The sequence below is a fragment of the Helianthus annuus genome, chromosome 1, assembly GCF_002127325.2.
Source record: "Helianthus annuus cultivar XRQ/B chromosome 1, HanXRQr2.0-SUNRISE, whole genome shotgun sequence".
Lineage (NCBI taxonomy): Eukaryota > Viridiplantae > Streptophyta > Magnoliopsida > Asterales > Asteraceae > Helianthus > Helianthus annuus.
Genome location: NC_035433.2, coordinates 139,488,369 through 139,513,956, shown reverse-complemented (window position 1 = coordinate 139,513,956; position 25,588 = coordinate 139,488,369). Strand labels below are relative to the sequence as shown.

Genomic DNA, 25,588 nt, shown 5'->3' with positions numbered 1-25,588 from the left:
TAAAAGAAAAAACAAAAAATATTAGATGACTCCACTAACAATTCAATTTAAAAGTAAAATAATTAAGAAAAGAAAACTAAAATATGCTATTGGTTCAAATGGGGACTAATTAGAAAAATAATAATAAATAAATAAAAAGCACTGTACAACTCCTTTGAAAATGTAAGGTATAGAAATAGTTGATAAACTTGAATTACTTATAATTGTCTAAAAACCTCATTGTAGCTTTTACGTTACGGATGACAGATAAAGTTTTATCATTTATGTGACTCGTCCAAACCAAAAATTGTAGCGTTGGATTAAAAGATACCTAAGAACCAATACAAGAATTGACTCTGGTTAAAACAATCTTAGTTACTGCTAATTAAAGCATAAGACGATTATGTCATATATCTCTCTTTTATTGGTCATATGCAGGTATATTATGTTTGACATTTTCTTTATTTTAATTTTAATTTTAATTTGAGTAAACTGTCATTTTGGTCCTTGTGGTTTGGGCACTTTTGTCATTTTAGTCCAAATCTCAAACTTTTTAAATCTGGGTCCCTGTGGTTTCACTTTTATTGCCATTTTAGTCCAAAATCCAAAACCCCCCTATTTTGACTGTTGAAACCTGATTGTTTTGTCTTCTTGTACAGGGGCATTTTGGTCATTTTAATTTTGTTATAACATATTAAAGCAAGATCTGCATATAGGGATGGCAATCGAACCCGAAGTCGATGGGTAAACCCGAAACCCGACACATCTGGGACGGGTTTGGGGTCGGTTAATCGGGTTTGGGACTAGTTTTTATTTTTTTCGCCAGTTTGGGATGGGTTTGGGATTTGGTGATATACCCGTTTACCCGACCCAATTACCTGATAAAGTAAACCCGTTTACCCGATTGTATACCCGATATAATTTCTTTTATATTTTTAAATATGTAAATGTATAATACATCCTTTTTTTCTACACATATAGGAATTTTATCCCATATACATTATAGTTATTTGATGTATTTCTTGAGTGATAATACTAAATGTAACCCATTAGTAGTTACTCGATGGGTTTGGGGTCGGGTATACCCAACGGGTAAACTTTTTAAAATTAATGGGTTACCCGAAACCCGCGGGTATACCCGATACCCGATACCCGATGGGTATTTACCCGCTAGAAACCCGACGGGTTTTGGGATGAGTTTGGGACAAGCTTATCTAATCGGGTTTGGGGTTGAGATTACCTAAACCCGTCCCAAACCCAACCTAGTCGAGTAAGGAATTTGATCTAGTACTTTAGATATTCTTAGTAAATAGTTGATAAACTTGAATTACTTATAATTGTCTAAAAACTTCATTTTAGCTCTTACGTTACCGATGACAGATAAATTTTTATCATTTATGTGACTCGTCCGAACCAAAAATTCTAGTGTTGGGTTAAAAGATACCTAAGAACCAATACAAGAATTGATTCTGGTTAAAACAATTTTAGTTACTGCTAATTAAAGCATAAGACGATTATGTCATATATCTCTCTTTTATTGGTCATATGAAGGTATATTATGTTTGACATTTTCTTTAGGCAAATTGGAAATAAATAATCCCAACTCACTGTTATTGGCCAATAATAATCCCAACTCATTTAATCACCAATAATAATCCGAACTATTCACTTTTGTTTGTAAAATACTCCCACGTTAAAAAAACACTAACTAGGTTAAAATATTGCTGATGTGGCTTAACATGTGTGGACTGACGTGGCTGGTTAACATCTTACCTGTGTATAAAATGATTATCAGCCTCATTTGCGCACACAATTGACTGAATTTGCCCAATTTGTAGAATTATGGTTTTGAAGGAGAGTGCGATTGTGTGTGCAAATGAGGCTGATAATCATTTTATACACAGGTAAGATGTTAACCAGCCACGTCCATCCACACATGTTAAGCCACATCAGCAATATTTTAACCTAGTTAGTGTCTTTTAACATGGGAGTATTTTACAAACAAAAGTGAATAGTTCGGATTATTATTGGTGATTAAATGAGTTGGGATTATTATTGGCCAATAACAGTGAGTTGGGATTATTTATTTCCAATTTCCCTTTTCTTTATTTTAATTTTAATTTTAATTTTAATTTTAATTTGAGTAAACTGCCATTTTGGTCCTTGTGGTTTGGGCACTTTTGCCATTTTAGTCCAAATCTCAAACTCTTTAAATCTGGGTCCCTGTGATTTCACTTTTATTGCCATTTTAGTCCAAAATCCAAAAACCCCCTATTTTGACTGTTGAAACCTGATTGCTTTGTCTTCTTGTACAGGGGCATTTTGGTCATTTTAATTTTGTTATAACATATTAAAGCAAGATCTGCATACAAACCACATCTCCACCGTCATTTTCAACCCAAACAAACCCAAATAAACCCAAACCACAACCACCACCTCCACCGTCACTTTCAACCACCACAACCTCCACCTCCACCGCCATGACCCCCACCGTCACCTTCACCACCCCCATTTCTATAAAACACTATACCCATCTCACCCCCATTTCTATTAAAAAACAAATAAAACCCTAATTACATAGAGATTACAGCCGCACACCCCTTTCACTTCCTTCTCCCCTTTCAGCCGACGACCAGAGCCGGCACTCCGGCGATCTCTCCGGTGCCTCGTTTTGTTGGTGACGATCCCACACAACGATCCCTCAATCCCCACTTCTCCTTACACTCTCACACCCACACCCACATGCCTCCAATTCTGCACATATGGCCGGCCACCACTGTGGTGGCGGCGACGAGATCAGAAGAGAGAGGAAGAGAGAAAGGTTGAGAGAGAGATCGACGTGCAAGGAAGCATGAATGGGGAAGAGGAAGACCGGCGAGTGACCGATGACAAGGTTCCGGCGCTGTTATTTCGGGCGGTCACATTTACAGGTGATGTCGGGAGGTTATCGGTGACTGATGGCGGTGAAGACAACCTCCGGCCGTCATGAGAGGTGGTGGTCCTCTTCTGTTCGATTATGATGGTGTTGACTCTTGTAAGCTGTTAACAGTTTAGAGTGTATTATAGAATGAATGTTGTTGTGATAGTATATGCCTTTGTGTTTTAAGTATAATTAGGGTTTTGGTAGAGAAGATGAAGATGCAGATGGGGATGTGTAGAGGTAGAGAGAGAGAGAGAGAGATGAATTGAGGGAAAGAGGAGTTAAGAGACGATTGCAATTTACTCTTTTTTAGTTTATTAATAATAATTAATATGTTATAAAAAACCTGAGATGGACCAAAATATCCCTGCACAAAAAGACAAAAGAACCAGCTTTCAAGAGTCAAAAAAGATGGTTTTTGGATTTTGGACTAAAATGGCAACAAAAGTGAAACCACAAGGACCCAGATTTAAAAAGTTTGAGATTTGGACTAAAATGACAAAAATACCCAAACCACAGGGACCAAAATAGTAGTTTACTCTTTTAATTTTAATCGAGTTTTGCATCTAATTTTGTAGTGTTTAATAAATTATTAGTTACTGCTAATTAAAGTAAGTGGATGATGGATAATGCATCTTCACTATGAATTTTCAAAATCTTTTTGAGAAATGAATCCGGATATTTTATTTGGTGGAGTACCTTTAGATGGAACTGAACGTCATACTTCTCCTTTGTATGGATTTTTTTTATTTTATTATTATTATTATTATTATTTTTAAGTTTTGACTTCTAAAATTCTATAAATGTTTTGTTTTTTTACCTTTTATTCGTATATAATATTTTTCATAAGTACCGGTACCAAACCCGGTGTATTCGGTACTGGTATCGTTACCTACTTTTCCCATTTTTCGGTACCGGTACTTTCGGTATCGATACTGGTTCGGTACCGAACGGGTACCATGCTCATCACTAAGTAGAATCAAATGCTCTTTAATTTTTTAGAGCATGGTCTATAGATTACATGTTCTTATTTAGTTTTAGTTTTGAATAAACACCATTAGAGCATCTGCAATGCAAGGTACTTACAAATATGCCACTTCCGTGCGTGTTGTGTGACCATTGTCCCCACATTTCACATCTCTCTCTCAAATCTTACATATCACATGCGCTTCTCGCGTAAACAACTCACCTCCGCCACAGACGGACAGTGCCTATGGGCTACAACTCCCCCTCTTTCACGCCTGCAAATTTCTTCTCTCTCTCCCCCATGTCTACAACTCTCGTCTATCTCTCCTTCATATCGGTGTCCGTGAGGTCCACATACCTATTAAGAATGCTCTTTCAACATTTATATTTAGTTTAATTATTTTGTCTCCTTCATATCGGTGGTGGGTGTTTAGGTTTTTTTTTTTTTTTTTTTTTTTTTTTTTTTTTTTTGTAGTGGTTTTTTTAGAGGCCTTTGTACCCTTCTTACAATAAGGAACCTTTGTATTTGATCCTAATCCTATGTTAAAGATAACTAATAAACATCAACATACCATATAATTGAATACTCATAAACAAATAACCTTTTCAGAATTAAATGATACTGAAAGAGGTTTACTCAACTTGATCATTCTCATTCATCTCTTGATAATTTATAATACAAAGTAAATACAAACTAGATCTCCTATAATGATGGAGATATCTATACAATAATAATTAAATCAATTGTCTAAATATACAAGATACTATTACACCCCCGCAGTCGAAGCATCGGGAGGACCGATGTTGAGACTGGAACGAAAGTCGTCAAATAAAACACGCGGGAGACCCTTGGTAAATATATTGGCAATCTGATGGCGAGAAGGAACATGTAACACATGAATGTGACCGCGTTGCACCTGTTCACGAACGAAGTGAATGTCGAGCTCAATGTGCTTAGTACACTGATGTTGCACAGGATTACCGGAGAGATAGGCTGCACTGACATTATCACAATAAACCAACGTAGCACGTGAAAGGGGATGATGGAGCTCGAGAAGAAGATTACACAACCAACAAATATCCGCAACCACATTAGCAACACCTCGATATTCCGCTTCCGCACTTGAGCGAGAAATAGTGGACTGGTGCTTGGAAGACCAGGAAATAAGATTATCACTGAAATAAACACAATACCCGGACGTAGACCGGCGAGTATCAAGGCATCCAACCCAGTCCGCGTCAGTGTAAGCAATCAGACGTATACCGGAAACAGGTCCAAGATGAAGGCCAAAATCAGCCGTGCCCTGAAGATATCGAAGGATGCGTTTCAAGGCGTTCCAGTGATCAATCCGAGGTGCGTGCATATGCATGCAAATCTGCTGAATAGCGTAAGATATGTCTGGTCGAGTAAAGGTCAGGTACTGTAACGAACCAGCAAGACTGCGAAATGTCGAAGGATCATCATGAAGCGGGCCGTGGCCAGCAAATAACTTTGACTGCGTATCAACAGGAGTAGCAACCGGTTTGCAGGAGTCCATAGATGCCTGATGGAGAATGTTTTGAACATAAGCCTGCTGAGATAAAAACATAGTATCACCTTCCCGAGTTACCTGTATACCCAAGAAATAAGAGAGTGGCCCCAAGTCTTTCATAGCAAATTCACCGGACAACTTGTGAAGCAAGCGTTTACGAAGATCCTCGGAGGACGTGGTAAGAATAATGTCATCCACATAAATGATAAGATAAGCAATCTCATGACCATGATGATAAATGAAAAGAGAGTTGTCAGATTTGCTTTGGCGAAACCCCTGTAAAGTGACAAAATCGGTGAACCGCTGGTACCATGCTCGTGGTGCCTGTTTGAACTTAAAATCTCACCAAATTAGCAATCATCCGACAAATGAAATCAAGATATCTGACTTGAGCGCATAACCATTTGTAAAATCTAAACTTAAAATATCAAACTCATAACCATCATCTGTATGTATTTATACAATAATGTTTGTCCTAGATGGGATTTTACCTTTATAGTTATGAAATATATAAACAAATTTATGTGAGCATATCGTAAAAAATGTTGTGAAGTTTAAACATACAAATATATCCACCTTTGAAAAAAGAAATTGAATAATTGAAAGAAGTTGATTCTCGGCATGCATTTTACATACATAAAAAAAGAAAAACGTCGATCATGATGTACTTTTAGAAATATATATAATGGGGTTGGGTTATAATACAAAGCCCATTTAAAATAGGGTTATTGGATTTTAATAATCCTAAGTTTCACCAGTTGGCTGATAATAATCACAACTTAAAAAATTCTCTCCAATAATCCCAACTTGTAAAAGTTTGGCCGCCATTGATCCTTTTCTTATGCGCCACATGGAAACATACATGGGCGAAGATGCAAAAGATTATCGTTGTGGTTTCGTAGAAGAGAAATCTAGATTACAAAAGAAACAAATTGAATACTTGCGCCAAAAGTACACCACCAAGATCTTGTTACATGATGTTAACGAGAATAAACCATATGTTATTTCCTTGGTGTCAAATTTTCAAGAGTTACCAGCTAAACAAAAACAACAGCTAAAACGAGGTGGATATAAAAGAATCTTGTCAAGGCTGCATAACGAAGTTGATTAAGTTGATGTTTTTTTCATTTTGGACTTGATGTATAGAAACTTGATGTTTTTTTTCCGATTAAGTCGATTAAGTTGATGTTTTTTTTCATTTTGGACTTGATGTATACAAACTTCATGGATGTTGATGTTTTTAAGCAGGTTTATGTTTTCAGGAAAATATGACAGAATGTTTTTTGTACAAGAAAATGTCTTGATACAGGAAAATGACACAATGTCATTAAATATGACACAATAGGGGTGTTCAAAAAATCCGTATCCGAAACCGAATCCGAAATATCCGAAAATCCGTATCTGAAATATCTGAAATTTTAGATATCCAAAAATTCGGATGTCCAAAAACTGGATAATCCGAATTTTCGGATTCGGATATTAATTTCAAAAATTTCGAATAATCCGATTATCCGATATCTGAAAACTAATTTTTTTTATAAATATAAATAGTATATGAGCATTATATTTAGTTTGAAATATAGTAAAAAATAGTAAATACTGGGATTCAGATGTGGATTTATGAAAATTTTTAGTTTTCAATGTTGGAAATTTGGAAAATCGAATATAAGTTTAGTTTTAATCTATGCACAAAACCTTTTTTTTATTTGGCAAATTGGAAAATAATATTCCCATCTATCTGAAATTGGCCGATAATAATCCCAAGTCAGTTATTAGCCAATAATAATCCGACCTCGTCCAATTTTTTTTTTTTGTAAAATAGTCTGCCGTTAAAATAAGCTTAACGGAGTTAAATGTTTTTCCGAGTTACAAACCGATGTTTTAGGGCTTTTGATCAGAACAATGATACGAGTCGATTGATGTAAAACTTACCTCGAAATTGTGTTCGAAATGGCTTGAATTTTGTTAATTGGAAGTTAAACACCCGAATTGAAGCACCGTTTTCGTGGGTTGGGGGCAGTATTTCAAGGTAAGTTTTACATCAATCGACTCGTATCCCCGTTCTGATCAAAAGCCCTAAAACATCAATTTGTAATTCGGAAAAACACTTAACTCCGTTAAGTTACTTTAACGGCGGACTATTTTACAAAATAATTGGACGAGGTTGGATTATTATTGGCTAATAACTGACTTGGGATTACTATCGACCAATTTTAGAAAGATGGGATTATTATTTTCCAATTTGCCTTTTTATTTTTTTTATAAATTCAGATATCCGTTTGGATATTCGAATCCGTATCCGAAATTTCAGATACGGATTCGGATATCAACATTCACTATCCGAAATTTTCGGATATCCGGTTTTCGGATATCTGAAAATCGGATAATCCGATCTTGAACACCCCTATCTAAAAGCTTACATGTCTAAGGCTGATGATGTTCAAGTTGTTGCTCCGGCTCCTAGTAGGAGAGATAGATTTGCAGAAATGTCTGGGACTAGTGAACCATGTGATGTTATAGTTAGAAATCCAATTAAAACAAGAACAAAAGGAACTCATAAGCGATTGAAGTCAGCTCGTGAGATTGCAATTACTCAAGCTGGGAAGAAACAAAAAGGATGCAGTTTTTGCAAAGGTACTGGTCATAATGTATGCACATGCGGTTTACGCATACAAAATATTAAGGAGAAAGAAGCGACAAGTAGTTCAGGAGTTACCAATATGCAAGAATAGAGTGTCTATTATTTCTATATTTGTGTTGGGGTCATACATTGTGTATTTTAGATATTTCAATCTATTTGTGTTATACATTGCGTATTTTTAGCTATTACAATCCATTGTGTCATATATCATTTCATTGTGTCATATATCATTCTATTGTGTCATATATCATTCCATTGTGTTATATATCATTCCGTTGAGTCATATATCATTTCATTGTGTCATATATCATTACTTTGTGTGATATATCATTTCATTGTGTCATATATCATTCCATTGTGTCAATTTGATGATATTGTGTCATATTTCCTGTATAAAACCATTGTGTCATATTTAGTGACATTATGTCATATGGGTGATCAAGATCGGATTATCCGGTTTTTGGATATCCGAAAACCGGATATCCGAAAATTTCGGATAGTGAATATTGATATCCGAATCCATATCCGAAATTTCGGATACCCGGTTTTCGAATATCCGAAATTTTGGATACGGATTCGGGTATCCAAACGGATATCCAAATTTATAAAAAAAAATAAAAAAAATGTTTTGTGCATAGATTAAAACTAAACTTATATTCGATTTTCCAAATTTCCAACATTGGAAACTAAAAACTTTCATAAATCCACATCTGAATCCGATTATTTACTATTTTTTACTATATTTCAAACTAAATATAATGCTCATATACTATTTATATTTATAAAAAAAATTAGTTTTTGGATATCGGATAATCGGATTATCCGACACTTTTGAAATTAATATCCGAATCCGAAAATTCGGATTATCCGGTTTTCGGATATCCAAAATTTCGGATATTTCGGATACGGATTTTCAGATATTTCGAATTCGGTTTCGGATACGAATTTTTTGAACACCCATACTTTTAGATAATCTCTATAAAGACACAACTGCTCTTTGTCTTGAACCAATCGATTTATTGCATATTCATTAGCAAACCTTGTTTCACGAAGTATTTCTTGAATATCATCACCATTGTTTTCGATATCATCATACCTTATAGGTCGAAGTGAACTATTTGCACTACTAGAAAAGTGCATAATTTCCTACGGAAATTTCCTACACAATTATTTTTGTCACAGATTCAAACACATTTGTGACAAATTTCCTACGATTTTTTTTTTCCAAAATTCTATGTCAAATTTTTGACGCAACAATGACAGAAAATTAAAAAAACCTAATTAATTGACAGTTGCGTTACAGATCTGTTAGAAATAATCTACAAAAGGTTGATTATTAAATCATTTCCTACAAGTTTGTGACAAAATATTTATTCTTTTAGTTTAATTAAACATTCCGTCGGAAATGCGTCACAAGTTGCGACACATTTCCGACAACTAAGTCATATTACTTCATTTTATTAAAAATAAACACAAGGATATACACTTCTATACTTATATATAATAGTAAAATTAGTATAATAATTAAAAATTATAATATATTTCCTACACATTTGTGACAAAATATTTATTATTTAGTTGATTTAATCATTCCGTCAGAATTGTGTCACAACCTGTGACACATTTCCGACAAACAGTTTATTTTTTAGTTGATTTAATCGTTCCGTCAGAGAATTGTGTCACAACTTGTGACACATTTCCGACAAAAAAGTTATTTTTCATTAGATTTGTCACAAAGGCGTAGGAAACAATCATGTAATAACAAGGATATACACGAATATATTTATAAATAATACTAAATTTAGTTTATTAATAATAAAATAATTATATTTCCTACACATTTGTGACAAAAAGTTCATTTTTCATTAGATTTGTCACAAAGGCGTAGGAGACAATCATGTAGTTTCTATGCATTAATGGTAAAATGCTTATTTTTTAATAAATTTAATAATTCCGTCACAAATCTGTCGTAAGTTGTGACATATTTCCGACGAAAAGGTAGTATTTGTCACCAATGTGTAGGAAACAACAAATACCATTATTCTTATTTTAAAGAGTTAAATGCCCGGATAGTACATGTTTGCCCTTTTTTCACCTTTAGTCTCTATATTTCTAAAATTATAGCTATAGTCCCCAACTTTTTAATTTTCGTTCCCGGATATTTCTTGTGCCTAACATCTGTTAGTTGTCTCAGTTAAGAGTGTGAAATGACAAAAAGGGCAAACCCCCATCCGTGCCGTGCCAGGACTATCCGATCGAGAACGAAATTGCAAAAGTTGGGGACTATAGCTGTAATTTTAGAATGTTAGGGACTAAAGGTGAAAAAAGGGCAAACCACAGGGACTATCCGGGCATTTAACTCTATTTTAAATTTTAAACGTAAGCAACTATGTGTACGTATGCATATAGGTATACTTGTATTTGTGTATGTGGGTGTGTATCATGTACGTATGTGTGTATGTATGTTTGTGTGTATATATGTATGGATGTATGTGTATGTCATGTATATGCACATGTTTGCGTTTTATATGTGTATGTGTGTATATATATGAATATGAATGTGTGTAAATTTGTTGTGTGTATGTATGTATATGTATGTATTGGTGTATGTGTATTTTATATTCACACCTCGCCGAATTAAGGAGAAAAAATTGAGGCGTGACATGAAAAGTTTTAAATCATCCGATAAGCAAACATCTAATATGATTTAAACATCAAATTAACGATATCAAGATTTTAAGAGTTACAAACCATACTAACTTGTTTAGGTTTACATAACCGGATTAAATGACATATCCAAAATAACCAACATAATATATTGTTTAAAAACCTAGCTAGGTTTTGGCAAATATATCTCATACGCGATTGCTAGGCAAAATCCGCAAAACGGCATCGTCTATGATGCAATGTAAGAACTCCCAAACGTCATGAACTATCCATCACAATTAGGACCCAATTGCACTTCCACATGGTCAGGACTGACCAGGAGCTGGGTTTGTCAAACCCAACAGATCTATTCTAATGTTTCGCAGTCATATACCAACACCATTGGATACTTATAAACCGAAACACTACCACGAGGGCTTCCCAAGCTTAAACCAATAAACTTATGTAGATATGTATCATGTAACTATATCGACCGTTCAAACAATATCGTACCGTTTGAACAACATCATTGGCGGTACGAATGTAACTATACCGTACCGTTAATATATGTTGTGAAAATAACGTTAAAAGAGAGGGATGGTTAATCATTCATCACAAACTTGTAGGAAATGATTTAATAATCAACCTTTTGTAGATTATTTCTAACAGATCTGTGACGCAAGTGTCAATTAATTAGGGTTTTTTCTATTTTCTGTCATTGTTGCGTCAAAAATTTGATATAGAATTTTGAAAAAAAAATCGTAGGAAATTTGTCACAAATGTGTTTGAATCTGTGACAAAAATAATTGTGTAGGAAATTTTCGTAGGAAATTATGCACTTTTCTAGTAGTGAATTGTTAATGGCATCATCAATCTCCAATTGTTGATCCAAAAATATTGTCCGTATAAACAACTTTGAGGCTTGTTCTTCAAGTACAAAATTAGGGAACCAAAGTTCAGCTTCACTGTATCTTGTTTCATGATCATTTTTTCTATGCTCGTACCTTTGAGCCTCAATTGTAGTTTCAAAATGGCTAAAAAACTCAACCAAAGTTAAATGTGGATTGCAAAATTGATTAAAGAAATGATTCTCGCTCTCTGATCTTGATGTCGTACGCATAAGCCCTGACAAATTTTCTTCTAAATAATATGCTGGAATCCAATCATGTCTAATATTATAAAGACTGCCCAACCATTCATGATTACTTAAACCATACTCAGAAAGTATTGCATGCCACTTCTCCTCGAATTCATTACGTGAAATTGAATCTGACCATACAATTTTCGCCAATGTTTTTTTTTTTAAATCTGTAATGTTACACAAAACTGGTCCAAGCTACAAAAGAAAAGACACAATAACAATAAGAAACAGAATAAAAGACACAATAATGACACAATAACAGAATAAAAGACACAATGACAATAAACAATAAAAAATCTAAAAAAAGACAAAATTAAAATGATACCTTAGGAGTCAATTTCTCCCATATGTGCCACATACATAACCTGTGACAACTATCTGGTAAAACATCTAAAATAACTGTTTTCATGGCAAGATCTTGGTCGGTAACAACTACTTTAGGTGCAACACCAAACGCCTTGACATACATCCTCAACAACCACCTATATGAATCAGCAGTTTCTGATCCAAGAAGCGCAACACCAAGCGTTATATTCCTATTGTGGTTATCTATACCAGTGAAAGGAACAAATACCATATCATACCTACAAAAAATATAAAATATATTAACAATTTGACACAATGTTATTATATTTCACACAATGTCCTTAAATATGACACACTATGGACTTATATATGACACACTGTTACTAAATATGACACAATGATAATAAACAAAAAATTCTATACAACCCATAATTCTTACTTGTTTGACCGATATGTAGCATCAAACCCAACGACATCACCAAAAACCATATAATTATTTTTTGAAATCTCATCCGCCCCAGAAAACACCACCTAAAGTTCCATCTTGATTGACTTCATACTCAAATGAGAAATTTGGACAATACTCTTTTTTCTTTGCAAGACGCTTAATAACCATATCTGCATCATTCCCCCTAATGTATTGATTTAAGTCCCATTATAATTTTTAAAATCAGTTCTTGTTGCACCTACCTCCTCGTAACTACCATACAAACTTTTCAAAACATTAAATGCCCTTACAGGCCCAAGATTTATCGTAGACAATGCTTGAATGACATTTTCTTTTACATGATCAACCCTTCTCACAGATATAAAACTGGAGGTCTTCTTCATGCACGAAACTATGATTATGTTCCTCTTGAAAAATATATACTTCAAACTTCCCATCAACAGTTAACTGTAACTTAGTATGAGCCTCACATCCAACTCTCTTAGATGGTTTCCGACGCTTTCCTTTACCCTTATTAGGAATTTTAAAACCTTCTTTAGAACATGTAAAATGCTTCAACTTAAGAACACCTTTTGTGTTGTTGTATGAAGTGTTCTTCCTAACCGAGAAACCACTTGCATGAGCATACTTGACATAAAAACCATAAGCTTGGTCAACGGAGTCAAAGACCATACCAACACGAGGTTTAAGTGACTCGCTCATAGCAGGAGTATAAATTTTTTTTTCCGGTATGTGGTGATACACGTCGTACACCACATTCTTTGTAAACTATAGCATCTACACAAATAAAAAATAAACAATGTCACATTAAAACATATATATGTCATACAAACCTAGCAAAAAAGATATTCAAAGAAATAAAAACCATAAACAGAAAGCAAAATACCGAATACCACGCATTCAAATAAAAAAAATCACACATTATGACAAAATATGACATAATTTCAGACAATAACACACATCCTATTGTCAAAATCAACTAAAAAGTTAGTTAGGCACAATGAAAATAAAAGAGACACAATGCATTAATAACTTAAACAATACAATATAACAGTTTTAGATCTCAATCAGAATTCGCGATAATAAACAAATGAAAAAATTAGGTTAAACATATACCTAATCATAATTAAAACAGTTTTAGATCTCAATCAGAAATCTAAACGATAACATCACCATGAAACAACCAAAATCGCGACAATAACGTGATCAAAATTCTCAACGATAACAACGATAACAGCAGAATTCTCAACGATAAACATGATCAAAACCCAGTTTTTAATCAATTCTCAATCATAATTTTCAACGATAACAACAACAAACTCAGAGTACGTACCATTCTCATTCGTCGACATGATTTACTGTCAATTAGCTTTGATTGAATGATTCCACAATGAAAACTGTTGAATTCAAGCTTCAATCTCCCTATCAACTGGTGAATTGCAATCGAATTAGGGCAAAAATCACGTCTGTATCGTAATCCCTGTTATATTGTGCGTATCCCTGTTTTATTGAAGGCTTAAATAGTTTCCAAAAATGCCCTTCCCTCTAATCCAGGACTGATTAAAGATTAGATGAAGTTTTTGCCAGGTGTCATCATCCTATTCCTTCTTACCCTTCTTATAATTAAAGTCCTTTGTATTTGATCCTTATTCTCATAACCAAACATGTCACATTTTTTCATTCTATCGTAAAAGTCCATTCTATCCTACATGTCATTCTTGAATATCATACACTACCTAAAGTTAATAGTTATAATAGGTTGATAGAAAATTTAAAGGAAAACAATTGTAATGAGTTGTTGAAAACAAAAATAAGAAAACTACAATAACTTCTTTGTAGGAAAAAAAAACTAACAGATATTTAGTATATGAGACCATGTCAATAAACATGTTTTCCACCAACACTTGTTTAAAAAAGTTTTCCACTGGCACTTGCTTAAAAAGAAATAAACTAGTATACGAATAATAAGAATGAGAAATCTTGTACCGGATACTGGTACATACTGATACCGTACTATACTGATACCGACCGAACATATACGATACAATATTCGGTTTTGAATTTAGCTCAGTTTTGGTACCGGTACTATACAGTATAATACAGGTTCAGGACTTTTAACAATACCATACCAGGTGCAAACAAATATATATATAGTACGGTGTCCTGTACTAACTAAACTTTGGTATCAATTCCATGTGGTATGGTACCAGTTCAATCCGATAGCAGTACCGATAATATCCATAACAAATAATTTACGGTTTAAAGTTTCTCCACATTATCACTTATGGTGTCCAGATTTTTGTCAAAGTCTTGAGTGTTGTCAAATCAGACATTGTTAGGATCCGATTAGCTAAATGACAATTTTATGCGAGAATCGGCATTTGTTCCAGCCCCAAAATGGGGCTCCGAGAATCCGCATCTTATGTTGTGAATACAGCTTCAAGTAGACTCCCGTGTTTGCTTCCAATCACATCAAACTTTAGGGGAAATAGAGTTAAATGCCATTTTAGTCCCTGTGGTTTGGGCCATTTTGCCAGTTTAGTCCAAAGGTTTTATTTTTAACCTTTGGGTCCAAAAAGTTTCACAGTTGCCATTTTAGTCCATTGGGTTAACTTCATCCATTTTTTCTGTTAACGAGAAGACCAATTCGGTCATTTTATATGGCTGAATTGCCCTTTTAGTTAACAGAATTACTTACACAATTACCGAATTGGCCTTTTCGTTAATAGAAAAAATGGATGAAGTTAACCAAGTGGACTAAAATGACAACTGTGAAACCTTTTTGGACCCACATGTTAAAAATGAAACCTTTGGACTAAACTGACAAAATGGCCCAAACCACAGGGACTAAAATGGCATTTAACTCAATAATCAAATTACATCTTACTTTATTTATTTATGAGTAAACTGCCATTTTGGTCCCTGTGATTTGGTCACTTTAGTCCAAAATTCAAACTTTTTGTATCTGGGTCCCTGTGGTTTCAGTTTTATTGCTATTTTTGTCCAAAAATAAAATCATGTCATATTTGTCTTATAAAATCCTGTTATTTTGTCCTTTTCCGCAGGGGCAAAATGATCATTTCTTTTTTATAAATAAATTACTTATTTTATAAGACAAATATGACCTGATTTGCCCCTAAGGAAAATGACAAAATTGTAGGATTTTATAAGACAAATATGATCTGATATCATTTTTAGACAAAAATGACAATAAAACTGAAACCACAGGGACCCAGATGCAAAAAGTTTGAGTTTTGGACTAAAGTGGCAAAAGTGAACAAACCTCAGGGACCAAAATTGCAGTTTACTCTATTTATTTATTTTTTAATTTTTTTACATCTTACTTTTATTTATTTATTTATTTAATTTTTTTTAACGGATGATCCTAATCTACTTCTAATAATCACATTTACATGCATGTTCTAGGATTTAAACGCATATTATAGGATTTAAACTGTACATCAATATGATTAAGAAGAGGCAGCTTATCACCACTATGTCTCTTTGAACCGTTCACATCTTACTTTTACTTATTCATCTATTTAAACGGACACAAATTATTAATCACTCAAGATTGTTAACAACGATTGTTATAATCTTATCCAAGTATTATTTTTCTTACTTTAATTATTAAGGTTGGTTATCAGACAACAATTATATAACTTTGCGTGAAACCACCCTGATGTGGGTTCACAACTTTACATAGGGTCATCTAACATGCGGCATACAGAAATGCAACGGATGCCATATTGCGTTGGTCTTCGTGGCCAAAGGGCGAGCCAGAATTCTCGACGACATACTAGCTAATAGACTTGATTTGGGCCCCCAAACTTGAATTTGAATTTGGGTTTTCTTTAAGAAAAGGTACTAAATTGTATATATTTATAAATTTATAAACTTATTACACCTATGAAATAAAATTTCATGAATTCGTTTTGTGTTACTAACAAACAATTAGAATTCAACAAAAATATCTAAGGAAAAAAATCACATGTTTATTTCCTCTAAAGCAAATGCACATATTCCTCTCAATCCTTACCATGTTTCAATTTGTATGTACGTATTAAAAGTAGTAATGGAGTATTTAATAATTGATATTAAAATATGAAAATCAATTTATGTTTTTCATTTTAAAAATGTATTAATTAAAAATTCAAGTGTTATAATGAATATGCAATTAAAATATGATAAACAATTATAGTATAAAACTTATTTTTACTGAAAGTTATTTAATCTTTAAATAATTAGATAATTAAAAAAGATATTGTTTATTTGATGTAATAGGATTGGTTATCCTTTGTAAAAGGGCAAAGAACAAGGGTCGCCATATATCCAATTAGAGAGTCACGATGCATTAAACATAAAGGATTTCCGATTTCCCTTTCAACCTTTTACTTTCAATTATTATTATGCAAACCAACATTATTGAAGTCTTTATATCTTCATACCATTGTCACCAATTGCAAGTAGTTTTTCCCCCTCATTGACCATCTTTATATTGTTTCTTTTCTAGCTTTTATAAAGATGAACCTAGCCTAGGTATGTATATAACGATATACAAAAGCCATAACATCAAACGTATCAATCCATGAAAAAGAGGTGGTCAAACGCAAGAGATAATGATTAGAAACGACAAATAATGGGTAAGATGATGTATGGATCGGTTCATGATCACACCATAAACTTATGAAATATTGACATGTGAACAATGTAAAAAGTACATCGTAACTACATACGTGTTTGATTTTTAAACTGGAATCACTATGGGTGTTTGTTTAACACGAAGAAGTGGACACAGGGTATAGACTATCCCTAAATTTGTGCGTGCAACATTTTTGACGTTTGAAAACTCAAACCACTAACCAAACACTTAATTGTATATATACATAGAGGGTGAGAGTTGGCTACAAAGTCTATTTTTCCTACAAAGAGTAAAAAGTCATAAAACACTATTATGTCAACCATAAAACACACTCAAAGCCCACAAATAACAAAATGAAGATTACTAAAATACCATATTTGTGGGTTTTGTGTTGTGTTTTGGATGATAAGACTTTGATTATTTTCATGATAAGACTTTGATTATCAAATAACAAAGTGAACAATTTCACGTACTTGTTTTCTTTTCATGAAATAAAATATATATATATAGAAATAAAAATGGACTTTACAAGAAATTTAAATGGTTTCATGTTTTTATTTTCATGATTTTATTAATTAGAGTATAGAAATAAAATTTGACTTTACAAGAAATTTAAATGGTTTCATGTTTTTATTTTCATGATTTTATTAATTAGAAGATAAAAACTTGTTAGTGATCTACAATTTAATTTGGATGAATATAAATACTGGATAATATACATCTTTAATTAGTTCTTTCTCATTGTATAGTATGTATGAACCAAACTGATTTTGCGTGTAAGATAAATGTATGTGAGATAAGGATGACTTGCTACCAATATCGAAAATACTTGGTATGGTACAGTACGATATCGGTATGATATTTAAAGGTAAAAATCAATAAAATACCAGTATAGTATTGTATCGAACCGAAAGCACCGATCTCGAAAACGCCAAAAAATGGATGCTGAATTAGTACCGAAATTGATTGGTATGTTACAATTCGATACCGATACCGAAATACCCATCCCTAATGTAAGAGACAGAATCATTTATTACATGTGTATAACAAACTTCTTTCATCAAAATAGTTTGTGTACAATGTAGATATCATTTGACACCAAAATTCTAGATTTTTCTCTATCCTCCATGTTTATTTTCTCCCCCCCCTCTCTCTCTCTATATATATATATGGAACCAAATGTGTAATTCCCCTTCACCCAAGTATACCCTCTACATCTTCCCCAAATGTGCAATTCCCCTTCACCCAAGTATACCCTTTACATCTTCATCATTCTACTTTTTTTAAAGGAAGCCATCTCATTAAATATCAATAACCAACCCCATCTAGCAAGTAACTAGATGAGACACATTACTAATTACATCAATATGCACCAACTCTAATCAACACTTACATTCACTCCTTTAAACAATGTACCCACATAACCACAAAACCATCATAACCACGCATAAACTTGCCTTTTTTCCTTTTCTTTTGAAGTTGTAGATCACCCACTCCTATTGCAAATTCATTGACCGTTAAGCAATGCACGATAGCTGGGACTTCAATCCACACGTTAATGATCTCCATACAGCTTTAGTAGCTAGGCAGACTCCACCATATAACTGCAATGCTAGCAGTTTGGGCTCCCAACATTGACCGCACGTTTCATCAATTCGCCTGTTGTTTGAATTTTCCTAGCCACCACTCTCTACACGAAAATGTTTACCTTCGGGAATGCCCAGTTGCACCACCTCATTACCTCATTAGGAATCTTCATTCGTTCTGATTGATTATTGGCCTTACTCAAATCTTCGCCAACTGCCTTAACCAAGAGGTACAACCCTCGATCCGCTTTCCAACCATGTTGATTGTCCTAAACCTTTATTTGGCAACCTTTGAGCATGTTCAGTTCCCATTAATTTTCCCCATTCGTTTTGGTGATTGCGGGTATTACACTTCTAATCCCATAACCGATTTGCTATTTAACACCTCATGCACTGGATTTTAAAGTTTTCCTTCATCGTGCCATAAACCATCAATATAGGTCCGATAACCCCCTACTCCGGTGTCTTATACGAACGGGAAGCTCGCCCTGAACTACCATACCCTCTCCAATCACAACATGGAAATCCATGGAGGAAAACGAAGTAAAATCTTTCAAATTCATTTAGCGATATGTTGAAGAAATCTAATGATTGCATCACAATTTTATGTCATGATTAGTTGATATTGTATGTTTTGCTTATCAACTATTGAAAGCTTGCATGATAGAGGATGGAAAAATCATAGTCTTCATGAAAGATAACATAGCAAGAAATCCCATGAATTCTAAGCCTTAGGGTTATTAAACATGAGGGATATCCTAACAACGCTTATAGGGAGTCCCCAGAGTATGTTGCTTTCTTTTAGATATATTTTCGAAGTAAAGTAGTCATATTTTATCAATTAACTCAAGTTTCTTAAGGACTACACCGACATACTGGATGATTGCTAATATGAGGGGAGTTCTTTATGTTGATAGAACTCGAGTAAAAGGAGGAAGTGGCAAGATTTTGAATAGCAATCCACAAGATACAATCTTCCTTTACTTTGTTGGTCACGGACTTCATGGGAAACTTTGTAAGTGTTGAAAAACTTTAGTAAGAGTACAACTAAGAATTCCATTATATTTACTAAGATACTATAATTTTTTGTTTCAGATTTCGATAATGAAACTTAGATGTTTGAAGAATTCCCAGATATTTTCCAAGGAATTCATAAACGTCATAGATACAAATTGATGGTAAACCATAATCTTAAGTCCATTTATGGACTTTTATATGAAAGCATGAATATTTATGTGATGACTTCGGCTAATCATACCGAGCCTTCTGCTAAAACACCTAATGACATCGTGTTTATGTCCCCATAGGTGGTTACTATAGTTTGGCTTGGATACGAGATAGGTATTTCTTTTTCATCTATAAAATTATTTAATCTTAAACTTCTAAGGGTTATTTGTTATCAGTCTTACACTATAAAATAAATTTCACTTGACCCGCTACGCTGAAAACCACAAACACAAGCACACGTTGACCAGACGTAACCGACTGAAGAAATAAACTGCGTAACTTTAATATAATTGAGTTAAATATCTACGCTTTTGTTCCATAAATATCTAGTTTAACTTTTCAACACTTGGATGCATAACATAAATAATAAAAGTCTCCAACAACAATATGAAAAGGTTAGGGACTAATTTTTCTACTTAAACATGTGTGGTATTTTGTTTTTCATATTAATACCGTTGTTGTTGGATTCAATTGGATCGATCACCTCCCAAATTTCGTACACAAGAACAGAAAAATGAGAACAAGAAAGATTAGAGACACAAAGCTTTTTCTCATTAATCAAAACCACACATTTTACATAAACCCTACCAATCTACTTATACTAAACTAATAACTTGGAAAACAAGCTATCCTACACCAAACTCAAACTAACTAAAAACAACAATTAAATTCAAACTAACAATTATCTCTAATTTGATTCACCTAGAATTGTCTTAAGCGACCCTTCAATTTTTGTCGCCTATCACCTTTAACCAAACTTAGGATTGAACCAACAATAGTAAGTGGCCGTTAATTTTGATACATATTTGTTTACAGGTGAGGAAGAAAGTGGCTACGGCCTGCATGAAAACTACACTAGTGGGTTTCAAGTACTTCATACATATGAGTTCACATGTTACAAAGTATGCCCAACAAAAGATTACAAACAAGCCACTGTCCTATTATCAAGGATACGATCCACATCAAGATAAAGATATAAAACTCTATAAGCAAAGGTCTAGTTATGATTCTACCCACTTCACCCATGTATATATGCAAAATGTAGTTGGGTTACTTATGTATTACTACTTCAATTGTTTGTTATGACACTTGCAATGTTTTTTTTTTCCTTTTTCAAAGTTATGCTTAATTTGAAATTGTGGGTTTTAATTCAGTTTGCTTTGTTTGTTATTTTACTTATTTCGTATGTGAGCCTTTAAAAAACTGTTTGACTTAAGAAGAATAGATATAACAAAATTGACCGAAGAGATTATTCTATGCTCTTTTATGTTCTATTGAAAGATTTATCATCTCAAATCTCTACATATCCAAACCAAACAGGCGTGCATAATGATTCACCAAAAGATTATTGCTTCCCTTATATTGTGCTTAATTAATATTAATACTTATGTTGTGGTTCTTCATATGCTTATATTTTATTAGTATGCATATATTAAGACTATTCCAAATAACTCCTGCCAATCATAATGAAATATTCAAATTCATATGTGAATTGTTGTACAGTTTATCCAGTCAAATTTGTTGTAGTCTGTTCCTATAGTAGGATATCATCTTATAAATATTTGGTGCTATTATTGGCAGTCTTTCACCCCATGTCGATTATGCTTCTTGGTTTTGTCAAGATAGACTCCTATTTGGTGTTATTGTTGGCCGTCTTTCCCCCTACTCGTTGCAGTAATCACCAACACATCCACCTCTCTTGAAGCCTGGAACATGCTTTCAAATACTTATGCCAATCCTTCCAGTGGCCACATCAAACAAAGTCAGCACTATTTAAAACAATTAACCAAATCCTCTACTCAATCCATTACCGATTTGTGACAACCGGTAAATAAAACCGAAACATTATCTGTACATTTAACTAATCATATTTTGCATCAACAACGTGCGTTAGACTTAATTTTAGTAATTAGGTCGTCTCATGTCTAGCAGAGTCCATATATCTCAGGTCGTGTACCCGGTGATTCATTGAAACCGTCGGTATGCGATTAGTCATGTTAGTGATAGTACGAAATGGAAAATTCTAAACTTTATTCTATTTTATTTATTTATATGATTTTATTAAAAGACATATAATATCTTTAGATCATTACATATCAATACTTATATGTGTGACACCGCATTTTAAAGATTTCAGATTTCAAACGCGTATGCTTATATATTTACATATGTGTATATATATATGTGTGTGTATATATATAGGGTCAGAATGTAGGGGAAACGCCTAAAAGTGTGAGAACGGTGAGAACGATTTTGGTGTTGACATGTGGCATTGGTGCTAACTTCTAAGGGTAATATTGTCAAAAATCTCATGCACATGCCACTCACATGTCAAAGTCCATGCACATGCCACTTACATGCATATTCCACCATCTTTTTTAAACTCTCGTAACTTTTCTATACGTGATTATTTAAAAAAAAAAGCACCATAAAATCGAGTGTTTTATTTATCTTTCTAACGAGTATACTATTGCTATACTTTTGAAATTAAAAAAAAAATAACATGGGTGTTCAAATAAAAAAGCCATAAAAACACCTAGATCAGAAAACGCCATGAAAATACCCAGTTTAAAACGCCATAAAAACACCCAGTTCAGAAAAACGCTATGAAAATACCGAGTTGAAAACGCCATAAAACAGCCAGTTCAGAAAAACACCATGAAAAACTCAGTTGAAAACGCCATAAAAACACTAAGTTCAGAAAACGTCATAAAAATAAAAAAACTGTTGAAAAACGTCATAAAAACACTCACGTCAGAAAAACGCCATAAAAACTCAGTTGAAAAACGTCGTAGAAAAACAAAGTTTAAAATGCCATAAAAAACTCACGTCATTTTTTTTGAAAAATATATCAATAGTATACTCATTGGAAAGATAAAAAACGCTGAATTTTATGGTGTGATTTTTTTGAAAAACTAATCGCATATAAAAAAGTTATTGGCGTTTAAATATAATCGGGGGAAATGACATGTGATTAGCATGTGCACCTTTGTTTGAATCTTCCTATTTTACCCCTCCTGGTAGTTACAAGGCCCCTAATATTTACAAAAATGCCACCGCATCAATCTCAGCCACAAACCACTAAGATGTGGCTGAGAATCGTTCTCATCGTTCTCACACTTTGAAGCGTTTTCTCCCGATCCTATTCATATATATATATAGGTAGAGGATCCTGTAAAAAAGAACAAAAGTGTGAGAAGGGTAAGAAAGAATATCAGCCATTAGATCTTTTCATATCCATTTTATTAGATCAAGGATATAATGGTAATTGTACTACTAATTCTAATTAAGGATTAAATTAATGTAACCGAATTTAGGTAGTTATTTTAGGATTAAATAAATGTAACCGAATTTGGGTAGTTATTTTAGGAATTCGAAAATTGAATTTCAATTTGATTAGTTTTCTGATGAATATGGTTTTTGTCTTTGATGTTACAGTGTATGGTGTTTTTTGCATTGGTGATTTTCATTTAGTATACGAGTTTATTTAATGACACCATGTGTAATCCTTCCATGGTGTTTTTATATGTACATGGTATTTTGATGTATACTATTGAAGTTGAAGGGTGTTTTTGATACTAGTTGTTTCTTTTCTACAATTTAATTAGTTGCGTATGGTGTTATGTTGTAGATATTATGTTGTAGTGACTTTTTTTGCACATCGTTAGTTTTGAATGGTGTTTTTCTGCATTAGTTGTATATTTCCATATGGTGTTTTACTGTAAAACACAACGGCTTGAATCACAATACAATGAAAACACCATTGTATGAACATAGAAAAAAACACCATAAACTAAAACATCCAATCGAAACATAATTTTTTTCTCTACATAAGTATAACAATATGGTACTCATACTAAAGATAAAAAACACTCGTTATTATGGTGTAATTTAAAAAAAAGAGTTACGTATAAAAAGTTATTGACGTTTAAAAAAGAAGGGGGGGGGGACTTGCATGTGTTATTATGGTGTAATTTAAAAAAAAAGAGATACGTATAAAAAGTTATTGACGTTTAAAAAAGAAGGGGGGAACTTCATGTGGATTGCATGTGACTTTCCAAATTTAAAAATGTTAATTTTACCTTTATACCCTTAATCTAGAAAATTAATTATTTTAATTGTTACACTATTTACAGGATTGTCATCAAGATCTCAACCATTAGATTAAAGATCTAATGGTTTAGATTCTTTTATACCCTTCTCACAAAAAACACCTTTTTTTTTTTAAAATAACCTCACCCTATTTGAGAAACTTGAGAAGCATTCTGGACCACACATTTCTCTATGCTTTTCGTAATATACACGTATGTATAGTTTAGAATCAACTATATAGTCAATTTTAAACTATACATATGTGTATATTACGAAAAGCTTAATGAAAATGTGTGGTCCAAAATGCTTCTCAAGTTTCTCAATTAACCTAGTGTTTCTCACACGATCCTAACCCTATATATATATATATATATATATATATATATATATATATATATATAGGGTTGGGATTTAGAGAAAACGATAGAAAGTGTGAGAACGGTGAGAACGCTTAACGATCGTCCGATCAAAACAATCTATGGACTAGATTGGCGCGGTGGCATTTTCGTAAATAACATCAATTTTATTACGTGGACGCGCTTCATTAAGGGTAAAAGGGTTTTTTTACTACTCCACACAAAACGCCAAATCATGAAATAAAACGCCAAAAACAAAAATCACATACCATTCTAAGTAAAACGCCATTAAATATAAAACGCCAAACTTAATTATAGTAAAATCCCGCCTAAAAAACCGCCAAAAAAATCCTATATATACAACATATCAGACCTTCAATTAAAAACACACACAAAAACCCAAACGCCATATTTCATATAACCCATTCGCCATAGAAACGCCAAAAAACCCAAACATCAAATATCTTCAACCCCAAAAACGTTTTTTTTTTTGAAATTCAGTTTGGCTGTTAGTAAGATTTCGCTCAATGAAATGGACAAAATCCTTAAGTGGGGATATTGTCCATTTGATTGAGTAAAATCTCATTGACTTATCCTAAACTTCCATCAAATTTATAACGCCAAAACATACAAAAACATTATTGAGGTTTGTGGTCAATAAAGTTTAGCTGTATGTGGTGGACAACATTGTCAGTTATCTTCCGTAACCGAGGATTAACAATGTTGTCCATCTCATACAACAAAACATTATTGATTTTAGCATGATCAAAATTTGAGGATTAAGGTGATCTTATTTCGTGGCGTTCTTTTTATCGGTAAAACGCCAAAAAAGTTAAAAAAATCAAACATCGTTGATTGTAAAAATTCAAGATTGTTGGCTGAATGATATAAACTCAATAACATTTTGCTGCATGAGATGAACAAATTTTCAAGAAAAAGATGCTGATGTCAGACTGTGTGCTTCCAAACAGCAACACAAAAAACTACTTGAAAAACAAAAAAACAAAATGAATCATACGAAAGTCGAACCAGCCAGTTAACATGATTCAAAAAGAGAAAAAAGAGACTGGAGACATAGAAGATTTAGAAGATCAATTGTTTATGTA

At 33.2% G+C, this 25,588-nt stretch overlaps 1 protein-coding gene and 1 long non-coding RNA gene across 2 annotated transcripts; one reads left to right on the top strand and one right to left on the bottom strand.

The window, feature by feature from the left end:
• Positions 1-11,051: 11,051 nt before the first annotated feature.
• LOC110932653 (protein FAR1-RELATED SEQUENCE 5-like) lies at positions 11,052-13,281 on the bottom strand. The gene is made up of 4 exons (XM_022175977.1): positions 13,010-13,281; positions 12,151-12,409; positions 11,524-12,020; positions 11,052-11,130 (listed from the first exon to the last, which is right to left on the bottom strand). Exons 1-4 carry the CDS (start codon positions 13,279-13,281, stop codon positions 11,052-11,054), a joined length of 1,107 nt encoding a protein of 368 aa, XP_022031669.1.
• Positions 13,282-18,424: 5,143 nt separating this feature from the next.
• Positions 18,425-21,153, top strand: LOC110940364. Its single transcript, XR_002593076.2, has 3 exons — positions 18,425-19,822; positions 19,903-20,148; positions 20,851-21,153. It is a non-coding gene; the product is annotated as an uncharacterized LOC110940364 (long non-coding RNA).
• The last annotated feature ends 4,435 nt before the right edge of the window (positions 21,154-25,588 follow it).